The sequence below is a fragment of the Polyodon spathula genome, chromosome 2, assembly GCF_017654505.1.
Source record: "Polyodon spathula isolate WHYD16114869_AA chromosome 2, ASM1765450v1, whole genome shotgun sequence".
NCBI lineage: Eukaryota > Metazoa > Chordata > Actinopteri > Acipenseriformes > Polyodontidae > Polyodon > Polyodon spathula.
The window spans coordinates 88,831,882-88,859,757 of record NC_054535.1 but is presented as its reverse complement, the minus strand read 5'-3'; the positions used below and the strand labels follow the sequence as shown (position 1 = coordinate 88,859,757).

The window sequence follows — 27,876 nt, the reverse complement described above, 5'->3', positions numbered from 1 at the left end:
AAACATTTAAAAGAAAACTAGTGGGGGGAAAAAAACTAACACAATCATAAATGAAAAATCAGCTAGCACGATCTACTCATAAACCAATGTTTCAAGGATCTTAGATGTCTCTTTAATTTTGTTTCAATGTATTACTGTTTTTGATCCTAGCACAGAAAAAAAGTAATATAATATAAACAGTTTAGTCAAAAGTCCTTTTATAGTATGGTGCAGTGACCTTAATGTAGTGTGTGTGGTGTGTGTGTGTGTGTTTTTATATATATATATATATATATATATATATATATATATATATATATATATATACACACACACACACACACACACACACACACACACGTACAGGGTTAGAAACTCACGCTCGCCCAAGGCGAATTAAATCTGATAAGGACTAGTAGATGTCTGTGCCTCAGTAGTCCTCTGGGCGAGTACTTAAAACAAATGTACACATATACTCTTACGTGTAATCTTGCGTTAAAACAATGCAGAGAAGTCCATTTTTTAATGGGGTGTAGCAGGGGTGTCACTCGGAACTGAAACCTCCCTTTATATCCCCTGCAATGCTAACCCCACGTAATGACGTTTTACGTTTGTGTTCTCCCTCTGCACGGGATGCAGAGTTTATCGTTTGAATTTACAGAAGCATGTTGCATCATTTGAAGTAAGTGTAAAGTCATTTTACAGAAATGTGGAGATTTATATTGGGTTACAACCCTGACTGAAGATGTCATCAGCAAAGTGGGCAGGTTGTACTAACGTGACTATGAAAATGTTGAACCTTTGTTACTACTTTCTTCAAGATAGATCTGTTAACACTGGTGGCATGACATTTTTATTTCATGCATCAGTATATTTAAAATTTAAGTTTCAACTAATCAGTGACTGACCTGATTTAACGCAGGATACTTCCCACCCCATCCAACCTCCCCATACAAAAGTTCAACGTTATCTGCTATAGTATATAAATAGCACTATTTGTATTGCTTTTATTGCTCAGTAACATTTCCTTTCCATTCCAATCCTGTCATTCTAAATCGATGGCTTTAGCTGCAGGTAGTAGTCGTAGTAGCCGTTCTTGCTACAGATAACATTTTGCAACAACAACAAAACAAAGTTTTAATGTTGATATAGGATCATACAGTTCTACACTTTATCTTTCACATGTTTTTCTGTTGGTTCTCTCAGGAAGCATCTTGAACACATCACAGCGTTTGGTCCCAGACCTGTGGGAAGTCCAGAAAATGAAATTTTGACTGTTAACTACCTTCTGGAGGAAATTGAGAAAATTAAAGCTGGAAGCAACAAAGCTCACATCATTTCAGTGGATGTCCAAAAACCTACAGGATCTTTTACCATTGACTTTCTAGGGGGTTTCACCAGTTACTATGATAGAGTCTCCAATGTGGTTGTCAAGCTGGAGCCAAAGAGAGGGGCCAAACACGCCATGCTTGCCAACTGTCACTTTGACTCTGTGGCAAACAGCCCAGGTAGGCCTAATTGTTCAGCTTTGAATAATATTATTCAGTGTTTTTTGAATAACGACAGACAATTGAATGCTGCGTTAAATCACCTGTGAAAAAAGCTGAAACTTGAAACCTCTGCATTCAGTCTCATTTGGACTTTATATGACCATAGACAATGTTATCTCGGAGCCTAAAGAATGTCATTTAGATTGAAAGTCTCGGTTGCTTTATCGTATAGAAACAACAGATTCTAATCCATAAAATGATTTTTAAAAATTAATAATTTTGAAGTTGTTGAACTAAAAAGAAATATGAGTTGTTTCTGAAAACATCTTCCAGTAAAGCAGAGCTATTTTCTACAGAATTTTATTTGCATGTGAAGCGTAGAATTCTGCAATGCTAATTCTGACCATTGTTCTGCTGCTATGAAAATCACATGTTGAAAATGTATGAATCCAACTGTAAGCAGACCACCTTCAAAGGAGTCCTATACTGCATACGCGCATCTGAGTTTATTTAGTTTTATTAACAGTATCAGGCTTCTGCCGCTACCATATGTTGTGTTTTAATGAGGTTTGGGATATTGGAAAGGTATGATACAAGTCTTGTCCTCAACTTCTAAAGTCAAGCTGGAACATGTCTACCTTTACAGAGCTGTACACATCTAAATCAGGCTCAGGTCTCTAGTTTGTGGATATTTGAAATGTTTTTTTTTTTTTATATAAATCTTTTTAGTGCAGAGCTTGGGATTGTTGTTGGATGATTGTGTGATTTAAATTAATTTCTTTTAATTTCGCTGATGTTCTGTATAGGTGCCAGTGACGATGCTGTCAGCTGCTCTGTCTTGCTGGAAGCACTTCATTCGATGTCCAATTTATCAACTCCACTACGACATGCTGTTATATTCCTTTTTAACGGAGCAGAAGAGAATATCTTGCAGGTGAGAGCTTTACAGGCAAAACTTGAAAGCCACCTTTGTTTACTGGTTTTAACATTGACAGAGATGGGTTCAAGCACTGGCTCAAATTAGGTGTGCTATTTCTTGGCTGCAGTTATACAACAAAGAGATTGTTTAGGGAATTACTAGCCTAACAAACTGTCAACTCCTGATTTAACAAAGCTGAGCTGTATTATTTTGGCATATAACACAATATATCCAGCAACATGCCCTAACTCTATCCTAAATAGTAAGGGTAAGAAATTTGCCAAATGGCTGGCTTCACAGACCCTGATTATCACTATTCTTGGACTAACACATGTTATTTTAAGTAAAGTAGTCCAAGACAAGTGCTAATCTCATCTGTGAAACCAGATGAAAAGTTTTCCGTTTAAACGATCATGATGTACATTTTCAAGGAGTAATACACTTGAATTGGGAGTATATTTAAAGTAAACAAACCAGGCTGTAGGGTTTACAGCACAACATATTGGTTTGTATCAATTTTAGTCGATTTCACATGTAATTGTTGTGTACAACATATTAAAATACTAACTGGTGACAGGTATGTATAAAAAAAAAAAAACAGAAAACAAAAAACAAAAAAACAGTCAATGCATTAACCTCCCAAAAATGTTCGATTTAAGCATTTTATAATACTGTGCCATTTACACACAGTGAGCTGTTGTTTCTTGGTGCTGAAAAAGCTTTCGACCGTTTGGAATGGCAGTAATTGCGGTATGTTTTAAAGAGATTTGCTTTCGGTCAAAATTTTATTAGAATGCTACAAATCTTGTACTCTAACCCTTTTGCGAGAGTTTCCACTGGTAGAATTGTTTCAGAGTTAATCATGACTTCTCAACGCAAGGCAGGCAGAATTAATATCCCTCCCATCGTTCCGTGTGTCGGGGTCCAATATAAATCTGCTAGATATTGAGGGCTACGATATAGTGAGAGACCCATAGAAAAACAAATTGGCTAAAACCACTCCCTCGTTTTATCGGGGGCATCAGAGTCCAGTATAAATCCTCTACACAACCTGCTTTTTCTTATTTTCCGTATAAAAAGCAGCACACTGTTTTAGTTTGTACAGTGGAGGGTAATTGCTTCTCATCAACTTCAGTCTCCAGTAAATTAATCTTCCCCTCCTTTCTCAAATGCACAAACCCGCTGCATTGAAGTAATCCATTCCCAACAACATATGAGGCTTGTTGCTAGGGAGCTGACGTCACTTCCTTGTGGCTTTTGCTAGTGCATTGCTGCCGCACGTGAACACCTCGTTGGCTAAAATAAAAACAGTTTCAGCAAGTAGATATTTAATTTGCTTTGTGTTATTGTTCAGTACATGGGTATATATAATAACAGTATGATATTAAAGCTTTGTTTATTTTTAATTGTATATTTTTGTTTGTGATGTGCAGTACGAAATAAAACTAACAGTAACTAAGTGCCTATGTGTATTGCAGCTAAGGCATACGCAGTTAGACAGTAAAAATGGAAGCCAACTCCAGGACAGCGATATAGCTGAATCCGCAGTGTATGGAGGGGTGATATAACGAGGGTCAGGTGTACTTTGCAACCTTTTATTACAGTGGAAAGATTCTTGAGTATCAAAACTAAGTGACACAGACATTCACCCATTTGGAATAATGCTAACATCTTAACTGGAGGTAGACCCTTTTCCTTTAACTCATGGGCCTGGAGGGGCATACACGTGTTGAATGATGTAGCAGGCCATGAGTCTATCCTAGACTTCCAGGACCTAGGTTCTCTCTGTAGTATCCCTAATACTTATTTTTTTTATTTTTTTATTTAGACAGATCTGTTTTTAAAAATATAAGGGGTTACCTGGGGTCCCAACTTAATCTCTCACCTGGTGGTGGATAGGGTCCTGGGAGCATCACCTAAGGGTATGGAGATATATATATATATTCTATATATATATATATATATTCATATATATATTATCTATATATATATTATATAATATATATATGGGAGTGAAGGATTTGTTCACTGAACAGTTTTTGAAGGATCTTTTGGTTTTAAAGTTATGGGAGAAGGATTTAGCACAGTGGGGAGGATCTGTTGATTGGGAAGCGTCTAAAAATCCAAATTGCCAATTTATTCACTTTAAAATAAATTATATAAGAACTTCTATGACCCCTCGCAAAAGGCATTATACAGATCTAGCTCCTTCCTCATCCCTGTTGTACTTTGTGCACCTAGGGGTACCAGGCACTTTAATGCATATACTGTGGGACTGCCCAGATGTTCAGCAATTTTGGGGACAGGTAGCCGACACCGTTTAATGTTGTTGAAGCTGACACCCTGGGATCCTTCAAGAAGCTGCTTGATGAGATTCTGGGATCAATAAGCTACTAACAACCAAACGAGCAAGATGGGCCGAATGGCCTCCTCTGGTTTGTAAACTTTCTTATGTTCTTATTTCTGCTATTATCGGGAGGCGCTTCCCACTGGACCCTGCCCTCCTCCTCCTGGGTGAGGTCTCTAAATTTCCTCTCTCCGAGAAGGAAAGTAGGCTGTGGTTGGCTGGCATGACTGCTGCAAAGAAAATGATTGTTCAGCGCTGGCTCCCTCCTCATCAGCTCTCCATGCGACACTGCCTACGAGCATTTTTAGACATTATTTTCCAGAAGATGTCTACAGAGCCATGGCTGCTACCATACAGATGTGGAGGGACTTGGCAACTAATTAAGAACTTACTATTGTCTTGACCTCTACGTATAGCTTATTTATTTCTTGACAACCCATGCAAGGGGGGGGGGGGGGGGGGGGGGTCTTCTGTTCATATTGTATAATATTTTTAAATAAAAATTTAATTACAAAAAATAAAAAATATACTGTACCATTTAGGAATTTTATTTTTGTTGCCGTTTACTATTTACATACAATAATAAAAATAACTGGACAGGGATATAGTGAATGATCCTGCAAGTACGTACATATACACACTTTGTTACAGATGTTTCTGTATTCTTGTTTTAGTGTAAAGGGCATTCAGGCAGAATAATGAACAGATTGAAATCTTTTTTTTTTTTGTGTGTGTGTGTGTTTGCAGGCGAGTCACGGTTTTATCACACAGCACCCCTGGGCAAAGCTAGTTCGTGCGTTCATCAACCTGGAAGCTGCTGGAGTGGGAGGGAAGGAGATTGTTTTCCAAACAGGTGCCAAAGGAGTTAATATCAGGGGGATAAGGGGGCTGTTTGTGCTGCGAACAAGGGGAAGTATCAGCTGTTGAGTAGTATTACCAGAATTCATTATTGCCACTTGTTGCTAACCCTCATTGTGCATTTAGTGAAATAATGATAATTATCAACAATATAAATCACAAATACACCACCCACTCGATATATTGCGGGTGTCGGGGTTCACTATAAATACACTGTATATCGAAGGCCACAATATAGCGAGAGACCCATTGTAAAATAAATAGGCTAACAAATACTGTACAATCACTCCCTCGTTTTATCATGGCCGCCAGGGTCCAATATAAATCCCCTATGCAACCCGCGTTTTCTCATGTTTTGTACAAAAAGCAGCGCACCATTTTAATTTGTACTGCAAATGGTAATTGCTTCTCATCAACTTAAGTCTCTAATTAATTTCAAGAGTCTTGCTCTGCTTTCTCAAATGCACAAACCCGCTGCATTGAAAGAATCCCATTCCAAACATAGGAGGCTTGTTGCTAGGGAGCTGACTTCACTGCCCTATGACTTTTCGTAGTGCATTGCTAACTGCTTTAGCAAACAGGTATTTATTTTGCTTTGTGTTATTGTGCAATGCGTATGTATGTGGTAACAGGATGTGCAATACAAAATAAAACGAATTGTAATTCAAAGTGCAGTTGTCTATGTATATTGCAGCTAAGGCATGCACAGTTAGGCTGTAAAAATGGGGAGCCAACTCCAGGACAGCGATATGTCCGAATCTGCAGTATAGCGAGGGGCGATATAACAAGGGGTGGGTGTAGTTTCAAAATTGTTTGTCATCCCATGCAACAAAACTAAAAATACACAGTACAATGGAGCTTAAACGTTTGCTTCAAATCAGTATTAACTGACAGAATTTATTTCAATTAATAAAGTATGTTGAAGAACTAAAATAAACTAGATTTAAAAAAAAAAAAAAAAAAAAAAAAAAAAAAACATTGCTTTTCCTTTACAGTACATTAGGTACAAAAGCAATTCCTGAAAAAATTAAATTTGAAGTTTAGTTAATATTTTGTGAAACTCGCAGTGTATTGACTTATAAATGATGCAGCAGCATCAGAGATGTAGGTATTGTACTGTGATAAAACCGTGGGGGGACAAGTAACTTCCCACTCTGCAAAATAACTACTGCATATTAACCGCTAGAAGATAATGAATGGAACAGCACTCTGATAAAAGTATGGTTTTCTGGCTTTTAGAATACTCTTTGTGTTTTCCAGCAGATCTGGTTTACAGATCTGGTCAGGCCAACCAGCTTGTTCTGTTTTGTCTTTTCAGGTCCTGAAAACCCATGGCTAATTCAGGCGTATGTCCGCGCAGTGAAGCATCCATTCGCGTCTGTGGTTGGCCAAGAAGTGTTTCAGAGTGGTGTCATCCCGGCAGACACTGACTTTCGCATTTACAGGGACTTTGGCCATATTCCAGGTATAATGTTTTTTTTATGGGCATACATATGGGCTCTAGTCACAAAACTTCTACAGCTCGGGTAGAGGATGATTCATAAGAACATAAGAAAGTTTACAAACGAGAGGAGGCCATTCAGCCCATCTTGCTCGTTTGGTTGTTAGTAGCTTATTGATCCCAAAATCTCATCAAGCAGCTTCTTGAAGGATCCCAGGGTGTCAGCTTCAACAACATTACTGGGGAGTTGATTCCAGACCCTCACAATTCTCTGTGCAAAAAAGTGTCTCCTATTTTCTGTTCTGAATGCCCCTTTTTCTAAACTCCATTTGTGACCCCTGGTCCTTGTTTCTTTTTTCAGGCTGAAAAAGTCCCTTGGGTCGACGCTGTCAATACCTTTTAGAATTTTGAATGCTTGAATTAGGTCGCCACGTAGTCTTCTTTGTTCAAGACTGAACAGATTCAATTCTTTTAGCCTGTCTGCATATGACATGCCTTTTAAGCCCGGAATAATTCTGGTCGCTCTTCTTTGCACTCTTTCTAGAGCAGCAATATCTTTTTTATAGCGAGGTGACCAGAACTGAACACAATATTCAAGATGAGGTCTTACTAGTGCATTGTACAGTTTTAACATTACTTCCCTTGATTTAAATTCAACACTTTTCACAATGTATCCGAGCATCTTGTTAGCATTTTTTATAGCTTCCCCACATTGTCTAGATGAAGACATTTCTGAGTCAACAAAAACTGCTAGGTCTTTTTCATAGATTCCTTCTCCAATTTCAATATCTCCCATATGATATTTATAATGTACATTTTTATTTCCTGCGTGCAGTACCTTACACTTTTCTCTATTAAATGTCATTTGCCATGTGTCTGCCCAGTTCTGAATCTTGTCTAGATCATTTTGAATGACCTTTGCTGCTGCAACAGTGTTTGCCACTCCTCCTACTTTTGTGTCGTCTGCAAATTTAACAAGTTTGCTTACTATAACAGAATCTAAATCATTAATGTAGATTAGGAATAGCAGAGGACCTAATACTGATCCCTGTGGTACACCGCTGGTTACCACACTCCATTCTGAGGTTTTTCCTCTAATCAGTACTTTCTGTTTTCTACATGTAAACCACTCCCTAATCCATGTACATGTGTTTCCTTGAATCCCAACTGCGTTCAGTTTGAGAATTAATCTTTTGTGCGGGACTTTGTCAAAAGCTTTCTGGAAATCTAAATAAACCATGTCATATGCTTTGCAATTATCCATTATCGATGTTGCATCCTCAAAAAAATCAAGCAAGTTAGTTAGGCACGATCTCCCTTTCCTAAAACCATGTTGACTGTCTCCCAGTACCCTGTTACCATATAGGTAATTTTCCATTTTGGATCTTATTATAGTTTCCATAAGTTTGCATATAATAGAAGTCAGGCTTACTGGTCTGTAGTTACCTGGTTCAGTTTTGTTTCCCTTTTTGTGGATCGGTATTACGTTTGCAATTTTCCAGTCTGTCGGTACCACCCCTGTGTCAAGAGACTGCTGCATGATCTTGGTTAGCGGTTTGTAAATTACTTCTTTCATTTCTTTGAGTACTACTGGGAGGATCTCATCCGGCCCAGGGGATTTGTTTATTTTAAGAGCTCCTAGTCCCTTTAACACTTCTGCCTCAGTTATGCTAAAGTTATTTAAAACTGGATAGGAACTGGATGACATGTAACTGGGTGCTGTTTCAAACTGCCTTCCAAGTTAATTTTATGTAGCTGATACATTTTCTTAGATACATAAAGCACGGTCTGATCTCTGTGCAAGAGACAAAGGCTAAGACTTTTCTATGCCTGCCATAATGTTGGACAGCTGATGGAATGCATGCATGTTTGTTTTGGTTATTACAAGTGAAAGCTTTTTAAATCAACTACCATTTACTTGCAGGTATAGACTTGGCTTTCATTGAAAACGGCTACCTTTACCACACCAAGTATGACACAGCGGACAGAATTTTAACAGACACCATACAAAGAGCAGGTTAGTGAGTATTACTGAGTAATAACACTCACCCAGGAAGTCACAGATTTGAATTGAGTGAGTTGTCAAGGAGGGAAACATTTTGAGGAAATGCAATGTTTACCCCTGAATGGAAATGGGATATGGAAAACCATTGTAAGGTACATTTTGGTTATATATGTCTGTTTGCTTGTAACCTTTACTAAAAGCATTTTCCACATTTCCTCACAAACAGTTACTGTATTGCAGTGTTATATGGTTCATGCTTATAAGTGTTCTGTGGCAGTCTTTTGTCTGTCTGCAAGAGAAACCACTAATGTGATAAGAGGCAGCTGCTTATATTGGAGGTTCAATGTGTTAAGCACAAATAAATTCTGATGGCGAGACACCCTTCCCAGGGAAATTGTGTTGTTGTTATTACTAGGTTCTGATTGGGATGTGATTAATTTATAATGTTGTTTTTCTATTCAGGGTTAGTGATGTTTACAGCAAGTCTGCTTTACACACAGCAATGGTGTAGAAGGACAATGTTTTTCTTTTTCAAAATTAATTTAAGGTTGATTCAGGGCCGTTGGCTTCCTTCTGGGTTTTAGTACTAAAAATAACCTGCACAGTGTTACTCCAGAGAGTGTTTAAATTAGGGTTACTTGTCGGAATGTGCTGCTGGATAGAGAAGACAGTTTGACCATAGCACATGTCAGTAAAAGTAATACAATTTTTAATAAGTGTGCAATTACAGTTTAAGCCAACAGAACAGTATCATTTGTATCCTGAATGTACGTCTGATTTTAATGTGCAGCCAGCCAATCGGAGAGTCTGAAGGACGGAGACTAGCTCCTAATTGCTTGGTTGGTAGTATGAGACACTAGTTTAAATGAGGTCCCTGGGATAGATACAAGCCCACCTTAAAATTCTGCTAATTAGATAATGCAAGGAAACAAAGCTGGTTCCAGTTTTGTTTTTGTGTAAAGAAAGTGTTGGAGTTCCTGAGCAGTAAAAGCACGGCTATGTGGTGTGCAGGATGTGTCATGCAGTCAGGGGGTTGCAGGTTTGCGTCCTGGCACTGTGAATCCGGCAGTCTTTGCTGGGGATTCCAGAGGGAGCGTTGCATTAGCTCTGGCACTCTTGTGACTTTTGCTCCTCTGAAAACTCAGGCGAAAATAATTGGGAACTGTGAATTAAAAATAAATAAATATAGAAATAAAAGAAGAAAGTAGGTAGATAAGGTTTCGCCAACTGCTTATAAACAGAAAGATGATTTAAGATTCTGGTCTCAAAGTAGTAAAAAAAAATTAGGCAGTATTATTTAAATTGCAAATGTGTTATTAAATTCCACATAGAACCTTGTTATGTCTTGAGGGGTTTATGCAGACGTCAAGGGTGTTTGAGAAGTGAACATGTGGTCCCTTCGGTAACCTCAAGTTGCTCATTCCTAGTTTGAGCTTTAAGCTACCAACAAGGAGTGTGCTGATAGGTACGGTTTCACTTGTTTATACAATTACTGAGTATCAATCAGTAACAGTCTGACAGTGTTATTCAATATAGAACCTGTCGTGATCAAATTACGAAATATGAAATCATTTTTTATTTCACTTTCCTTAGAAATGCATCATCTCTGCAGTGAATTGTGGGATTGTAGTCCGGGGGAAGATGTAAACTCGACAAAGAAATATACTCAGTTTCCACAGTGGTAGCTCCGGAGTTTAAGGAAATGTCTAATTTGCGTGACGAATCATTTGCTAGTTTTGCAACATATTTTATTGTCAGTTTTTATGGCCATGGTAAGGCAGTACGGCGGTAAAAATGTCAGCGCCCAAGATGAATTCATTTATCTGTTACTGATTGGTACTCGGTTGTAAAGATAATGAAATAGCAGCATACCTTATTTTGAAATCAACACATTTTAATGAAATTGATTTTTTATTACCTGCCGACAAATACTTCCTAACGTGATCGGCACACCCCTACTACCAACCTTGCTATTTAAACAAGCTTTTTCTCCTCAGGTGACAATATTCTAGCTGTTCTAAAGCTTCTTGCCTCGTCGGAGGAGCTGGCAGACTCATCAGAGTATCGTCATGGCAACATGGTGTTCTTTGATGTGCTGGGAGTGTTTATGGTGGCCTATCCAGCCCGGGTTGGTACCATTATCAATTATATGGTCACTGTTGCTACTTTCATCTATCTTGGAAAGAAGTGTTCCCTTCCTAACAACGTTGGTAAGTTTAAAGATTTTAAAATTCCACTTGCATGCTTTTTCACTCTAGTGCCTAAAATATATCCTCCTATAAGTCTATATAAGCCTGATAAGTAGAAAATACTATGAGCCCATTGTGAAAATCAATATTCTACTTGATGCACACTCAGTTAGGACAGTTTTCACTGCATCAGTTTCCTGTGTTTACTGTAATCATGCTAAGATTTGCTGGGTGCGGTGCCAGAAGGGTTTCTTTCTATCCAGGGCACCTGGTAAAGCATTGGGGCGTTGATAGGAAAAAACTTAAAACCTCACTATCCACTGTGGAATATTTGAACAGTACTGAGTAGACCTTATTGATTTTGATTACCAACTAGTCCACATCTATATACTTTCCTTTGTTCAAAATGGCACTGAATTTAAGCTACCTTGTGCACTTTAAGGGATAGATGATATTAAATGTGATTTAACTTGTATGAAACAGGCCTTAAAAAGGGGGTGTGATTAATATTTTTAGCATCCTCCTTTTTACTTTTTTGTCAAGTCATGAACATGTTAAAACCTGATTCTTACCCCCACGTGTTTTGGTCTGAACACAACGCATGTGCAGGGTACTACTGCACAATCAAATTCCATGATCTACACTGGTGGCAAAAATATATTTGTTTGTGATGGGGAGTCCTTTTCTGTTTCTGTTGCAGGTTTTATGTATGTGAGAAGCCTGGCGTATGCTATTGGTGTCACACTGATGAGTTGGTTCATCACCTTTGTGTCTGTCCTCATTATAGCTGGGTTAATTTCTCTCACTGGACAGTCCATGTTCTGGTACACCCATTACTACATATCAGTCTGCCTCTATGGAACTGCAGGCATAGCCATGCTAATGCTCATTCATACATTAGCAAAGAATCACTATTATGGAGTAAGTACATGTCTATTTTACCATTTTACATTTCAGGGAATATTTATGGGTCTGATAAAATAGGTTACCATCATTGCTTTGCTTTTTGGATGCAGTTTGAACATTACAATGATAGTGCTTCACCCTGCTCGTGAAGTAAACACACACTCTGCTTCAGAACCTTGAAAGACTGGGTGGGGTCAACACACATTACCTCGGACATATCGCCCCCACCGCAGTGTAAAAAACAAAATAGCTGTAAGGTCATTTCAATATTACCTCTAGCAATTGTTGTTATGCTATTCAAAACAAACAGAAATCTGCACAGAAAAAAGAAACATGGATTTTATTCTTATTTCAATCCTGTGATTTAAAAAAAAAAAAAAAAAAAAAAAAAAAAAAAGCAAATTAGTAATGTTATTTAGCATTAATACCAGCCAAGCAGTTTGAGCACTTGACTGCAATTACATACAGAATTCCAAATGTTTTCATTAAGTTTTTTTCAGATGCATGGCCCCGTATTGTAAAAATGTTCTTTTTTCCCTGGTAAACGTGCAGATGGGGGGAAAAAAGTGCCCACTCGTAAATGTCAAATATTCTTTTTATCAAGAAAACATTTTTTTCACGACTGTACATATTATGCTTCTTCAGTAAGTTGCCATTATACAGTATTACAAATTATATGTATTTGCCTGTGTTACAGTGAGAACAGTTATGCTTAAAAAAAGGTTTGCCCAACAGGAAGGCAATTTTTGACTTTTTGGCTGAAACATACTTGTACTGGCAGACATTTCAAATTGATTTGGCTAAAATCTGATGCATTTATACAAATATTTAAACCAGTACATTTTTGACCCACTGGTTACAAATAAGTGGCCACAAGTAGCTTTATTCATTGAAGACAGCAGCTGGACATTTTAATTTACACTACAGGAGAGAGCGGATAAAGGCTGGACCAGGAAGTATGTCACCCTTGCACTTCCTGTGTCATTTCACATCAGCAGTGTCTTCTGGGTAAATATTGTTGGTTAAACTCAGGAAGGAAGCCGCTGAAGGGGTGAGACTATTTCAACTTCTAGGTAAAATGACCAAGCATGTAAATCAGAGGTAACAGGGTGTTTAATCCAATAATGGAGTGATTTGTCATGGAAAGACCCTACTTTACGTGAACATATAAACCTCCACTGTCTGGTCCCTCTCAACGGTATTTTAAACAAAAACCGGGAAGCTTGCTTTTCAGAAATAAGAGTAAGAATAAATTCAACATAATATGGATGTCAGAATGCTTAAATATATGTCAGTGTACACGTCAACAAAGCAATGTTCAGGATTCAGTAAAAGGCTAGTCACCATATTAAAGTTCAAATTGGATTATGTCTGACCCTGACACTACAATATATACTGTACATATTAGATATCTTTGTGATTTTGTTTTTGATCAATGGAGAGGTGCAAAAAGTTTGAAAACTGCTGATCTAATACATTGGAGGCAGCAAAAGTAAAGCAATGATCCTATTTAACTGTCACAAAAGCAGACATGTTGAGGAATAAAGAAACCTACCATTTGACTGATAATTTGCCAGCGCCCCTTCATGCTGGGAGCCTGGTCAAAAAGACAGTGTTCTACTGATTGTGATATTCTAGAGGGAAACCCAGCTTAACCAGCACAGTGCAGACAAAGCTTGATCTTCTCCGCTGCTGAATGTCAGCATTCTGAACACAGTGAGCTGTATTTGTATTTTAACCTTTGCGTTGCACCTGCTAGGTCATCTTATCAGACACACAGTGCAAGATAAAATGCAGATGCAGATTAAGTATTTAAGTCGGTAGGTTGGTGCGTGTTTACTATTGTTGTAGCTTGTATGTAACGATCTGCAGATACTAGTATTTCCAGTGCATGTGACCTTTTTGTTTTTCAGCGCTAGTGCCTGCCACACATAGGAACTGTTTTTAAAGGTTATGTATTTGTGTGTGTGTGTGTGTGTATGTTTGTGTACTCTGGAACTCCTTTCCAAGGTCTATCAGGGACTTGGTGTGTGTGTGTAAATCACGCCTCAAGACCCATTTTTATACACTGGCTCACTGCACTGTATAGTTTTTATTGTGTTGTTTTATGTATATTTATGTATTTTTATGTCTTTTTTTTAATATAAAACACTTTGGAACTTCTTTTAATGAAAGGCACTTACAAAATAAATATATTAAAATGAATATTATAACTATTTTGGAGAACCTGTTTGGGGCTGTTGTTTAAATAGTGATGCTTAGCCAGTCTGTATGTGTGTGTACTCTACAGAACATGAACCAGCTCCAGGTGGGAGAGATGTACTTTGACGTCACACTGACGCTGTGGTGCTGTGCACTGGTCTACCTCACCCAGCAAGGGCTCTGCTCGGCCTATGTCCCCATGATCACAGTGGTCTTCCCTCTGATTACAAACCTGCTGCTCCGCCAGGAGCTCAAGCAAAGAGGTGGCTTATATCATGAATTTGTAACAAACGGCAGCGAATGTTTTAATACTGGTGGCGTTACCAGCTGCATACTATCTTTGAAAGCCAATGTTTATTACCCCATAATTATTCCTTGTATTTTCCCAAACTAGACTCAGTAGTAGACCCGTCTGGACGATGAAGGCTGTTTTTACAGAATGAAAAAGCCAGTCCTGTTAGACTGCTGTTGCCTGGAAGTTAGGTTGTGTTCAAAACTCCTGTTAAAAAAAAATTATATACAGTACTGTGCAAAAGTTTTAGGCAGGCGTGAAAAAATGCTGTATAGTAAGAATGCTTTCAAAAATAGACATGTTAATAGATTATATTTATCAATTAACAAAATGCAAAGTGAGTTATCAGAAGAAAAATCTACATCAAATCAATACTTGGTGTGACCACCCTTTGCATTCAAAAAAGCATAAATTCTTCTAGGTACACTTGCACACAGTTTTTGAAGGAACTCGGCAGGTAGGTTGGCCCAAACATCTTGGAGAACTAACCACAGTTGTTCTGTGGATTAAGGCAGCCTCAGTTGCTTCTCTCTCTTCATGTAATCCCAGACAGACTCGATGATGTTGAGATCGGGGCTCTGTGGGGGCCATACCATCACTTCCAGGACTCCTTGTTCTTCTTTATGCAGAAGATAGTTCTTAATGACTTTCGCTGTATGTTTGGGGTCGTTGTCATGCTGCAGAATAAATTTGGGGCCAATCAGATGCCTCCCTGATGATATTGCATGATGGATAAGTATCTGCCTGTACTTCTCAGCATTGAAGAGACCATTAATTCTGACCAAATCCCCAACTCCATTTGCAGAAATGCAGCTCCAAACTTGCAAGGAACCTCCACCATGCTTCACTGTTGCCTGCAGACACTCATTCGTGTACCGCTCTCCAGCCCTTCGTCGAAAACTGCCTTCTGCTACAGCCAAATATTTCAAATTTGGACTCATCAGTCCAGAGCACCTGCTGCCATTTTTCTGCACCCCAGTTCCTGTGTTTTCATGCATAGTTGAGTCGCTTGGCCTTGTTTCCACTTTGGAGGTATGACTTTTTGGCCGCAAGTCTTCCATGAAGGCCACTTCTGACCAGACTTCTCCGGACAGTAGATGGGTGTACCAGGGTCCCACTGTTTTCTGCCAATTCTGAGCTGATGACATTGCTGGACATCTTCCGATTGCGAAGGGAAGTAAGCATGATGTGTCTTTCATCTGCTGCAGTAAGTTTCCTTGGCCGACCACTGCATCTACGGTCCTCAACGTTGCCCGTTTCTTTGTGCTTCTTCAAAAGAGCTTGGACAGCACATCTGGAAACCCCTGTCTGCCTTGAAATTTCTTCCTGGGAGTATAACTACCTTGTGTCTTGTTGCTGTGCTCAGTCTTGCCATGGCGTATGACTTTTGACAGTAAACTGTCTTCAGCAACCTCACCTTGTTAGCTGAGTTTGGCTGTTCCTCACTGTCACAGAGACGGCCGAAGTGGGCGGCGTCAGAACCAGGAAAGGTAATGCAATACACAAAACACAGGACGGATGAAATGAAGTGATGAAGACGCCTGTTGGCGCCGGTTTAATACAAAATAAAAGGTTTACACAAACACGAAAAACACAGGACACGGCACTCTACGCCAAAATAAATAGACAAACGAAAACAGACTAAACTTAACACAACGGTGCACGGACAGACACTGACAAACACGGCGAGCAGATACTTTGTTATTATTACTACTTTACTTATTTCCTCCGTCTCCAATCCCGTTCTCCGCTCACCGAACACCCACCCGCCAGTATGTGACAACGTGCATCTATATATACTATTGTGCTGGGATTCAATTACCAATTAATTATTCACTTGAATCCCAGCACGTGAATTAATAAAGTGCAATTCCCCGTGCTCACATATTACTACATTTTACTTGCACGTGAAGTGCTGTGCAATCCTCGTGCCTAAATACAAATATACATTTTAAACACTCGTGTTACACAGACCCATTTATATCCCGTGTACCAATGTCTATACACCAACATTTAAACACACCACACGCAACACATAACAGATAATATACACAGGGGCGGGCACTTTGTTACATATACCCCCTCCTGTGCAAAGCACACATGGCCTCAATGGCCACCTCCCCCCTTAAAAGCCCAAAAGTCCCGCCCAAAGTCCTTGGCCAGGACCAGAGGCTTCCAGGGGCCCACAGGTCGTAATGCTGTCAGCAGGGTAGCATTCTCCTGCCAGGGTAGTCCTAGCAGCGGAAAGGCTGCTTGGGGTGTGGTCTCCTGACCTTCCCCCTCCTTCGGCGCCGGCAGCTCCCCTTGGTGGGGCTTCAACCACCGTTCTTCCTGCAGGGAAGAAACTGCAGAGGGAGCAGGTCTCCGGACCTCCCCCACGATCTCCGGCGGAGAAACTGCTGCTGGGGTTGGCGGTCTCCAGACCTCCCCCCCCTCCTCCGGCAGCGAAACTGCTGCTGGGGTTGGTGGTCTCCAGACCTCCTCCCCCTTCTTCGTGGCCGGCAGCTCCCCTTCGTGGGGTTCCGGCCACAGTACTTCCGGCTGTGATGCGGAGCGGCGGGCAACCCCAGGCGATGCAGAGCGGCGGGCAACCCCAGGCGATGCAGAGCGGCGGGCATCCCCAGGCGATGAAGCGCGGCGGGCAACCCCAGGCGATGCAGAGCGGCGGGCAACCCCAGGCGATGCAGAGGCATCCTTGGGCGAAGCGAGGCTGGCATCCTTGGGCGAAGCGAGGCTGGCAGTCAGGACAAGCTGGGGTGCGGGTGTTGGCCCTCTTTTCGGCCACTGCAGCCGGGAGGTTCTTCCCCGTGCTTCCCTCAGCAGCCTATGCAAGGGCTGCTGAGGACCGCCAGCATCTAGTCCTGGCCCTTGTGGTGCAGGGAGAGGCAGCTCCTGCTCCTCTCCCCCTGATGGAGGTGGAGGCAGAGGAAGCTCCAGCTCCTCTCCTCGTGATGGTGGGGGAAGTGATACCAGCAGGCATTCACCCTCTGCTGGTGGGGGAAGTGATACCAGCAGGCATTCACCCTCTGCTGGTGGGGGAAGTGATACCAGCAGGCATTCACCCTCTGCTGGTGGGGGAAGTGATACCAGCAGGCATTCACCCTCTGCTGGTGGACAGGGACCCAGCAGGCATTCACCCTCTGCTGGTGGCGGAGGCAGAGGCAGCTCCTGCTGCTCTGCCCCTGCCGGTGGAGGTGGCGGAGGCAGAGGCAGCTCCTGCTGCTCTCCCCCTGCCGGTGGAGGTGGCGGAGAGGCAGAGGCAGCTCCTGCTGCTCTCCCCCCTGCCGGTGGAGGTGGCGGAGGCAGAGGCAGCTCCTGCTGCTCTGCGCCTGCCGGTGGAGGTGGCGGAGGCAGAGGCAGCTCCTGCTGCTCTGCGCCTGCCGGTGGAGGTGGCGGAGGCAGAGGCAGCTCCTGCTGCTCTGCTCCTGCCCGTGGAGGTAGGAGCGGCGTGTAGTCTCCTGGTGGTGGAGGTGGGAGCGGTGTGTAGTCTCCCCTTGATAAATGGGAACTGGTGCGGCTCTCCTCTTCTTGCAGGGGACTGGTGGTGCGGCTTGCAGGAGACAGCGGTGGGACCTCTGCCTGGGACCTCTGCCTTCCTCTTCTGTGGCAGTTCCTCCTCTCCCTCCTGGTAGGGGCAGCGGAAGGGACAATTGGCAAAGAGATGGTCCTGGTTGCAGAGGAGGCACCCCGGCAAGGACTGGTTACATCGCCGGGGATGTCTGGCCCTTAGGCGGCACTCCTCCTCCCTGTCCCTCACCTCTTTATCCTCTTTCCTGCTTCTCCCCATTTCTTTCTTTTTTTTTTTTTTTTTGTAATCCAAAGACGCCCCCTTTTTTTTTTTTTTTTTTTTTTCTCCCACACAAAAAACCTCTCCTGGTCTGACGCTTGGAGGCGCTGTTAAATCCCACGCAGGACACCACGTGTCACAGAGACGGCCGAAGTGGGCGGCGTCAGAACCAGGAAAAGTAATGAAATGCACAAAACACAGGACGGATGAAATGAAGTGATGAAGACGCCTGTTGGCGCCGGTTTAATACAAAATAAAAGGTTTAAACAAACACGAAAAACACAGGACACGGCACTCTACGCCAAAATAAATAGACAAACGAAAACAGACTAAACTTAACACAACGGTGCACGGACAGACACTGACAAACACGGCGAGCAGATACTTTGTTATTATTACTACTTTACTTATTTCCTCCGTCTCCAATCCCGTTCTCCGCTCACCGAACACCCACCCGCCAGTATGTGACAACGTGCATCTATATATACTATTGTGCTGGGATTCAATTACCAATTAATTATTCACTTGAATCCCAGCACGTGAATTAATAAAGTGCAATTCCCCGTGCTCACATATTACTACATTTTACTTGCACGTGAAGTGCTGTGCAATCCTCGTGCCTAAATACACATATACATTTTTAAACACTCGTGTTACACAGACCCATTTATATCCCGTGTACCAATGTCTATACACCAACATTTAAACACACCACACGCAACACATAACAGATAATATACACAGGGGCGGGCACTTTGTTACACTCACCCAGTTTTATTCCTCCTACACAGCTGTTTCTGTTTCAGTTAATGATTGTGTTTCAACCTACATATTGAATTGATGATCATTAGCACCTGTTTGGTATAATTGTTTAATCATACACCTGACTAAATGCCTACAAAATCCCTGACTTTGTGCAAGTGTACCTAGAAGAATTGATGCTGTTTTGAAGGCAAATGGTGGTCACACCAAATATGGATTTGATTTAGATTTTTCTTCTGTTCACTCACTTTGTATTTTGTTAATTAATAAATATAATCTAACATGTCTATTTTTGAAAGCATTCTTACTTTACAGCACTTTTTCACACCTGCCTAAAACTTTTGCACAGTACTGTGTGTGTGTGTGTGTGTGTGTGTGTGTATGTATGTATATGTATATATATATCTTTGCCCCGTAGTCAGGCACTTAAAGAAATACTGATTTTACTATGCTATTTTAATTGCATAAAGATTTTAGTGAAGCATTTTAGGGTCTGTTTTAATGAACTGAACAGTGGTACATCTGAACGCGGCCGTCTTTAAACTCTAGGGCACAAGCTTATTAAAGGGATGGACATGTTTTATTTATAAATGGGATGAAACTGGGTGGGCAGAAATACCCATATAGATGGTTTAAAAACAAGTGTTTGGTGGTAGCAGTACCCTGTTGCCTTGGCTACCCTTTTGGACCAGCACAGAATTACGCATTGTTTAGCATTGGCAGTTAAATGGTTAAATTACTAAAGAAAAACTTGTCATTAAATACATGAATGGAATGAATATCATCATTAACAACAGCAATTTACTGCTATGAGTATCAAAACAAAGTTATGCTATTTTAATGAAATCTTTCCAAGCATCCTTCCTAAATGTACCTTGTTCTTACTTAATATTTATTTAATGTGCTTTTGCTGGGCACTTCTTGACAGCTGGGCATCAGTCCCCTGATTTTTACTTGCCTTTCTTTCTGTAATCCCCCTGTAGATTCTGCAGACAGCCATACAGTATTTCCAATGCTGAAACTTCTGTATTTCTGGACTGTTGGGCACCTGTTGAGTTAAACAAGTTTGTTGGGATCGGAGAAACGCAGATGAATGAACTTTTTGTCGTCTACATTTTTCCTAGGTTTATTTTGTACCTGTTTATTATCTTGCATGGTCTTCTATTGTTGTTTACTAAGATGATTATATACCTATATCGTCTATACCTCATCTTCTGACTATTCCAGTATTATTTCTTCTAAAACCACTCCTCAAGATTGATTGTGGGGAAATAAATCAGTATTGCACTGTGCACTGAAGCCTGTGCAACACTGGTATGCTTCCCCATAATTAGCCTTGCATTGTTGTTTCAGAAGCAATTTTTGTTGGAATAGCCATTTAAATAGAAAAGCAATAGTAAATCACATTGAGCACGTATAATATGATATTAAACATGTAAGAAATAAAATATCAAGAAAAACAAAGTGTTTTCACTTTACCAAAATGTGTTGGAAAGTCTTCTATAGAGCAAGATCACAAATTTTAAGACCGCGAAATTAAGATTCACTGGTGATTAGATCATTAAAATAGACCGATACTTTGTTTATGTGCTGTGCAGAATATGTTGGATCAGGGTGTAATTGAGGGATGTTCTGTTAAGAGTCCATGTTTGTTCCTACAGGAGCTACAGTCAAGTACACCTCTCTGTACCTGCTGGGGCTGTCTCTGCCCTACGTACACTTCATGTTTCTCATGTGGGTGGTGTTTGAGATCTTCACTCCAATTCTGGGGCGCAGTGGCACAGAGATTCCTCCAGATGTCGTTCTGGCTTCCATTACTGCAGTGTGCAGCATAATTCTGTCCTCCTACTTTGTAAGTATGTTTGCAATGAATCCCAACATGATCTGTGTTCAAACTGACTAACCTCGCATGAAAAGATGATGTGCAAGGCCTGTTTTAGGCCCACTATATGTATAAAAAAATGAAAGTCTTGGAAAAGTTAAAATTCACTGCCCAAACAGGGATACTTTTGTAGAACCGCTTTTCCTATTGTGATGAAGCTTGCTTCTATATTTCTAGGCATGAGAGATGTTATTGATGTGCCTGTTTCGTTTGCTGCTTATATATGCAGCAAGCTTACATTTTTACATACTGTACAATGTGGCCAGAACCACTTCTACAATTGTGATGAAAACTTAGTTAGGACACACAACGTGAACATTTCCACTGGGCTGATTGAATAATGGAGGTGCTCGATATTCAAGGTTTTACTGTACGTTTTAAATATGTGTTCTGCCTATGTCTCTACATTACATGCCAGCTAGAACTCATTGGGACTAGGAATACCAAAGTGTTGTAAACAAATTATGCATGTTCCAGATATTTGAAAAAGTAAAACCGACCATATAACTATTGACTGAAAAATAAGTTGACAAAATAATTATTACAGAAAAAAATCACAGAGCACTTGGTGAAAGGGTTACATTTTCATAGTAGCGTAATAAAATATAGAATGCTGATATCAATTTCCTTTTACAATTTTTAGATACACTTCATTTACCTTTCCAAAAGCATGAAGCGGACACTGGTGGTGCTGGCTTCCATTTTTGGTGTGGTGGCAGTGCTGGTTTCCTCCGGCATGTTCTTCCCATACAGCTGTGATTCAGCTAGCCCACGGCCCAAACGCATCTTCCTGCAGGTGAAAAGAGCTTGAAGAGAACGCTGTGGTCATTCGTTATGGGTTAGGTAACACGTGAGTTTGATCTCCACTTAGTCTGAAGTTTATATTGGTCCGTATCTCAAATCCACTACATAATTTGGCATTATTTTCAGTCTCTGCTTGAGATACAGAACTGAATGTACCCTGCCTAAGTGTAATCCGTGCCATTGCCCATCACCTGATGAGGATTGGCACCAAAATAAAATAAAGCAGACAAAAACAGAGCCTTGCTCATTTCACAGAGCACCTGTTCACCATACATCAGTGTTTGCAGGTTCTCCTTTTCAGTGGTGACCTGGGCAACAGTGTTAGGTAACTGACTTGTGTAGATCTGAAAATGTATTGGTTTCGGGGTGAATTTAGTCATACCCAGATAACACTGCTGCTCTTTTTCAAACAAGAGGCATGTATTCTTTACACCTTGCAGACAGGATCTTGGTTTAACGTCTTTTTCTAAGGGAAATTTATCCTGTTATGAATACTATGTGTTTTCTTCTTTTCACTATGTCCCTGCATTACAAGCATGCAAGTGAGTACATACCGTACTGTAGGTTCTATATTGCTATTGGACTAACATGCATTGATATGGACTACACTTTTCTTGCCCTAATCAGACCCCTTGCTTGTTACATATGAATCCACTGCATACTTCTCTTCAGATATGTACAAAAGAACAAGCTAGTTCACAATTGTATGGGTTATACCTAATAGTGTCCATTTATAACCATTGCTAAATGAGTAGATGTAACATTTAGTTACCTTTTTAACCCACTTAAAATACATTGAATGGTAACTGTCAGCAATGTACTGTAAAGCAAATTGGTCACTGTGCCACCATATTGTTGTAGCACACCACCAGGACCTTCCATGGCCTCAATGGAGAAGTCATCAAGAAGGACTCTGGGATCTGGATCAATGGGTTTGACTACACCGGAATGAAATATGTGACTCCCCACATCCCAGAAATAAATGACACCATTCGAGCCCCATGTGACAAACAGGTTCCCTTCTGTGGCTTTCCCTGGTTCCTGCCTGTTGAGTTTCTTGTTAAGTGAGTAATACAGATGGGATACTATGGGAAAGTTGAAGTTGAAGTTGAAGTTGAAGTTTAATTCTACAGTGTACAGTATGTGAGTATTTCTTGAAGATCCATCTCTATCTGTAATCTCCAAATCTTGTCCCAGGTGCCACTTTGATAATAAATTACTCTGGATAAAGTGTTTTATTTTTTTAGTTTTTTAACATTTCAGTCTTACATGCTTGATTTTTTAAATGCTAATCTTCATGAGTTAATGTAGGTAGGTGTAGGTTAACAGTGCAGGCTAAGTGACAGCTAGCTTCACAGAATTGCCTTAATCGTTTAAATATTTGGGTTAATTTATGTCTGTGCCTTCTTCACCAGGAAGAATTGGTACCTGCCTGCCCCAGAGGTGTTTCCAAAGACCCCTTTTGAGTTCGCACTGCTGTCAAAGCAACAAACAGACTGGGGGACCACCAAGCTATCATTTGAAGTTAAAGGTAGGAAAGACAATCATTACCCTCCAGCTCATTAGCTCACTGCTCCCCTAATGGAGCATCATTGCCAGTGAATGTATTTGTCTGCTTGACTTTCTCACAGCTTTACCTTAGTATTTATTCCTGAATGTTTGTATTAGCCCTTGCATGTTTGAGTACATTTTCATCAAACTGAAAAATCTATGATTCAAGTTCCAGCCAGTTATTCTGGGTCAGTTCTTGTGGAACATAAATCCAAAATGTGGGCAAGCGTATCTGTTTCCTATATCAGAAACATAGAAAATAAAGAGACGCATAAGGATGGCCATGGTTCCCATTACCTTGGGTATTGGGCATATAGTGCTTGGCTCTCATCATTTTGGAGCACAGCTATATTGCTCAACACATCTTTTAATCTGGAATGGCTTGCTTTCTCCTGCCTTGCTTCTTTATTTATGGATAGTACATGTGTTACTGTCTCCTCTTTAAGGTCCCAGCCACATGTCTCTGTATCTTCTGCCCCACCGTGGAGCAGCTCTCACCAGCTGGTCCTTCGGTGATGGCACTCCGCAGTTTGACATTGGTGGGGAGTATTTCATTTTCTACTCCCACGGGCTGGACGCCCCAGCCTGGCGCTTCTGGTTCGAAGTACAGGTGAGTACAACATGATGATATGTATGTTCCTTGTAAGTGTTATAAAGGATGTTGGTTGTTGTTGTCATGTTAATTTGTTTTAACATCACCAGTTGTTATGGTTAAAGGGTACATCAGCATTACTTGAAAGATAAAACATAAACTATCCCACCTTGCTGTTCCGAATGTATTTGGTCATTGTATAATAATCCATTTGCGCCCAAAAATCTGCATAATGCCACACTATGTCCAAAATCACTGTTCTCGAGCACATCTTCTGAGGCAAAAAACATGACTTCCACATGTACCCTCACATGTGCTCTGAAACGTACCGGCGCATGCCCAATGAAGCGTTGTGTAAGCTATATTACCTCCGTGTGGAAACACACTAGCCTGTGACAAACATGATCCATGTAATTTTCCATAAGGAAGGAACTTGTACCTGCTTTCGTTTTTGTGTAGTAGACAAAAGCCATAGCTTAAAATTAGGTCACATGTTCAAGTTGTGTCAACCTGCAAGCCACGACTACTGGTACCACAGAAAATTAAGAACTTGTTTTGAGGTGTGTTTCAAGGGTGTTAACCTTGCTTCTGATTGGTCAGTTTAAAAAATAGAAACCGGTTCTATTTTAGCGACGCAAAATTTTCTCAAAGCGACATCACTCTTGTCGCTCGCTGCTGGTGTGGATACTCCCACTTGACTGCGGTGACTTCTAAATGATACGCTTGCGTCCGATGTGGATGCAGCTTTACACCAGCTTGCATAACAAATGAATCAGTCCTGTGAGGTTCAGCCCACTAAACATAATATATCAAGGATTACATTTTTGCCGAACCCTTTATCATCTTTTCAGTTAACGCAAATAGTTATTTTAACTATTAAATGTGTGTCTGCTACATCTGATAAGGGTTATTCATTTAAAGCAAGGACTTTGCTGTCTTAAATATAAGAATAGTTTTATGAAAAATTTTCATTCTACAAAGTATTCTTTTTTTCCCTTGTCTTACAAAAAGAGTTAAGAACAAAATTAAGAATAATGGTAGTGTACAGCAGTACAAACTTAAGGAAAATGTTGGATTTGAAGATTTCTTAAGAACGTTTCAAGAGTATGGCCCCAACACATCAGTAAAGTGCTGTGTTTTCTATGTTCCAGGCCCCTAAGTCCAACTCAAGGGAGGAGATGATCTCTGTTGGCATTGCGTCTCACTACTTCTTTGGGGAGGATCAGGAGACTCCTCCGCTGATGGAGCTACTCCACAGGTTTCCTGACTGGTCCTTTCCTTCCCACTGGGTCAGCACTTACAACCTCTACCAATACTAGGGTCAACACCACACCTACCGACTCAGACAGACTGCTGAAGCTTGAATGTGAAATGCAACAATTCCACAGTTTGATTATTTAGTTTTTATTTCATTAACCCCCAAATATAGTTAGCTATTTACTAAAGACTGTAAATGTTGTACTAAAACAGTTATGGGTTAGTGTTAGGATTTTTTTCTCTCTGTCCCCCACCTTGATTTTGCTTTTAGAGCATGTTCTCTAACTAGTGGTTCAGTGGATTAGAAATGAATGTGATGCCATTGTTGCCTTTTGACAGCTGCTATGATATCAAATTGCAAAATCAGCCCTTTTTGGGAGACTACATGTAATGAGATCTGGCAGTCTCAATCCAGTTCCAGATGAAGACGCTGCATACAGTAAACTGATTGAGTTGCTGGCAGCTGCAGGGAGGCTGTTTAATGAGCATAGAGCCTTTACTATTATGAGGCACATAGACGGTATCATACCTGCGGATAAAAAAGGACTTCAGTCGCTAGAGCTTTCCATACATAAACTTTTCAAAGCACTAAATGCTGTTAGCTTAGATAGGTTGTGTTCATACCAGACAAAGTACAGCATTTTTCCAGGGCTTATATATTTTACAAGATTGAAACAAGTAAAAGCCATAATTTTTTGCTCAGTCACCATTTAAGAGTTTTATAAAAACTGTTTTGTTTGTGTCTTTGAGAAGTGTAGTTCAGGGGACTCTACCATCGTATTAATTTGCACACGTGGCCATGGAAACGTCTCTAAAAGTCTATTCTTCTTTTGAAAAAAGAGAAATGCTTTTATTTTTTTATTTTATAAATTTGTAAAAGTTAGGTAATGGTTCCTGTTTTGGGAGGGTTGTGTTATGCTATTGAACTGGGACAAAATTACATATAACTAATAAAACAAGTTTTTATTGTCAGAGAGCAACCTAATCATACTGACTTTTTGACATGTTGAACATCTGGAAAACCTTTCAGTATGTCTATTGGAGACTTGAGCCAGAAAACAGTTCCTGTTTCACATACAGGCCTGGTGTTAAGATTTCTTCAGTGCAAAATGTTTGCATATAGTGCAAGGTTAATACATCTTAGCTGCCAAACTGTATGGAGCAAATTCACAAAACACTTTACTGCAAAATGCCATTAGCACCAAGAGAAACACTGTTGGTTAGAAAAAACAAATTGAAGAATACCTCTGACTCCATGGATTACGTGTTTTGGTTGTTTTTGTCAAGTTTTATAACTTTTATGGGTGGTTTTCTCGTTTAAAAAAAGCTGCACAAATAACACTGTGGAGTATGGCTTTGTGAGTTTCCCCCCATAGTCAGCTTCTGGTTCTTGTGAAAAACCACAAAAGACGGGAGCAAGTCTAGATATATTTTTATTATTTTGACCCCCAACGCTTAAAATAATTAGATATATTGCCGATATTTTGGCTGGGAGGAATTTGGGGAATTATGATGTGCTATTGTTTGTGCTCTAAAACCAAATATAGCCTGTTAGGATGTGGTTAGAGAGCTGTTTCTGTATCTATAGAAAATGGATTACTGCCCACAAATAAGTTTAATATTTTAAATCAGTTTTTAGTCCAACTAGTTCTTGTGTGTACACTACCATATATTTAATGCCATTGCTGGTGATAACAGATAAGCTTTAAAATGCATATCGCATTCGTTTTTTTCCAGCGTTTGCATTCAGGGAATGAGTGAACCCACATAGACTCTATTTGAGTAGTAAGAGAGGCAAAGCTGTCTAATTTGTAAGTGCTAAAAACCAAGCTGTGAACAAAAAGCTGTCTGATTTTTAATGTGTTTTTATTCATTTAAATATAGTCACTGTGATTTTATTACATAAAAGAATGAGGGAGTTATAGACTTATTGTTCCATGGCTAAAATGAATATTCTTAAACTCCTACATGGATACTTAAGATGATGATTAAACAAGACAAGCCGTACAATACCACACACACACACACACACACACACACACATATATATTTTACATATATACATACATACATACTCTTAACAGCTTCCTTGTGGTCCAGTTCAGAGAGCCTGGGAACAGCATTTGTACCAGCCAAATGGGAGAGATAGAGAGAGAGACTGACAGGTTAGACTAAACATAAAATTATAAGTTTAATGTACTAAAAAGGTGGAAAAGAATGTTCAATAGTTATCAACTAGCCAATACTAGCTTTTTTTTACATGGTTTCTAACCAACACTTTTTGAAAACTTGGTGATTGTTGACATAAATTCTATAAGAAGAGATCAGTATAGGTAGCATGAATGTTTACCTGTTTAACATGGTGACTGAATTGAGTGATCAAAACGACAGCTCCTGTGGACCTGAATGATCTGATTAGGGTTATATGGAGCCCTTTTCACACTGGCATGCTGTACCCGAGTTGGAACATACCCGGGTCAGAACCCGATTTCACACTGCTTTTGGTAAAGCAGGGTTGACTTGGGAGACAGACAAAAGTACACAATGCGCATATCAATGCCCCGGAAACAGCTTGTTACGGGCGCTTCCATCCAAGCGTCTCTGGATTGAACC

At 40.3% G+C, this 27,876-nt stretch overlaps 1 protein-coding gene across 3 annotated transcripts in view; it reads left to right on the top strand.

Moving 5' to 3' along the window:
• The window catches only part of LOC121303207 (endoplasmic reticulum metallopeptidase 1-like), a 29,807-nt gene extending 2,539 nt beyond the window's left edge, over positions 1-27,268 (top strand). The window contains exons 2-15 of one of the 3 annotated variants that reach the window (XM_041233765.1): positions 1,186-1,487; positions 2,276-2,403; positions 5,483-5,588; positions 6,912-7,058; positions 8,959-9,051; positions 11,037-11,249; positions 11,929-12,149; positions 14,425-14,599; positions 20,839-21,029; positions 21,703-21,855; positions 22,725-22,927; positions 23,279-23,394; positions 23,861-24,024; positions 25,158-27,268. In XM_041233765.1, coding sequence (XP_041089699.1) covers positions 1,186-1,487; positions 2,276-2,403; positions 5,483-5,588; positions 6,912-7,058; positions 8,959-9,051; positions 11,037-11,249; positions 11,929-12,149; positions 14,425-14,599; positions 20,839-21,029; positions 21,703-21,855; positions 22,725-22,927; positions 23,279-23,394; positions 23,861-24,024; positions 25,158-25,325 — 2,380 coding nt within the window. In that variant the 3' untranslated portion in view covers positions 25,326-27,268. Of the gene's footprint in view, positions 1-1,185; positions 1,488-2,275; positions 2,404-5,482; positions 5,589-6,911; positions 7,059-8,958; positions 9,052-11,036; positions 11,250-11,928; positions 12,150-14,424; positions 14,600-20,838; positions 21,030-21,702; positions 21,856-22,724; positions 23,007-23,278; positions 23,395-23,860; positions 24,025-25,157 lie in introns of those variants that run through there. The other 2 variants (XM_041233774.1, XR_005947760.1) reach the window with 2 other exon arrangements.
• The last annotated feature ends 608 nt before the right edge of the window (positions 27,269-27,876 follow it).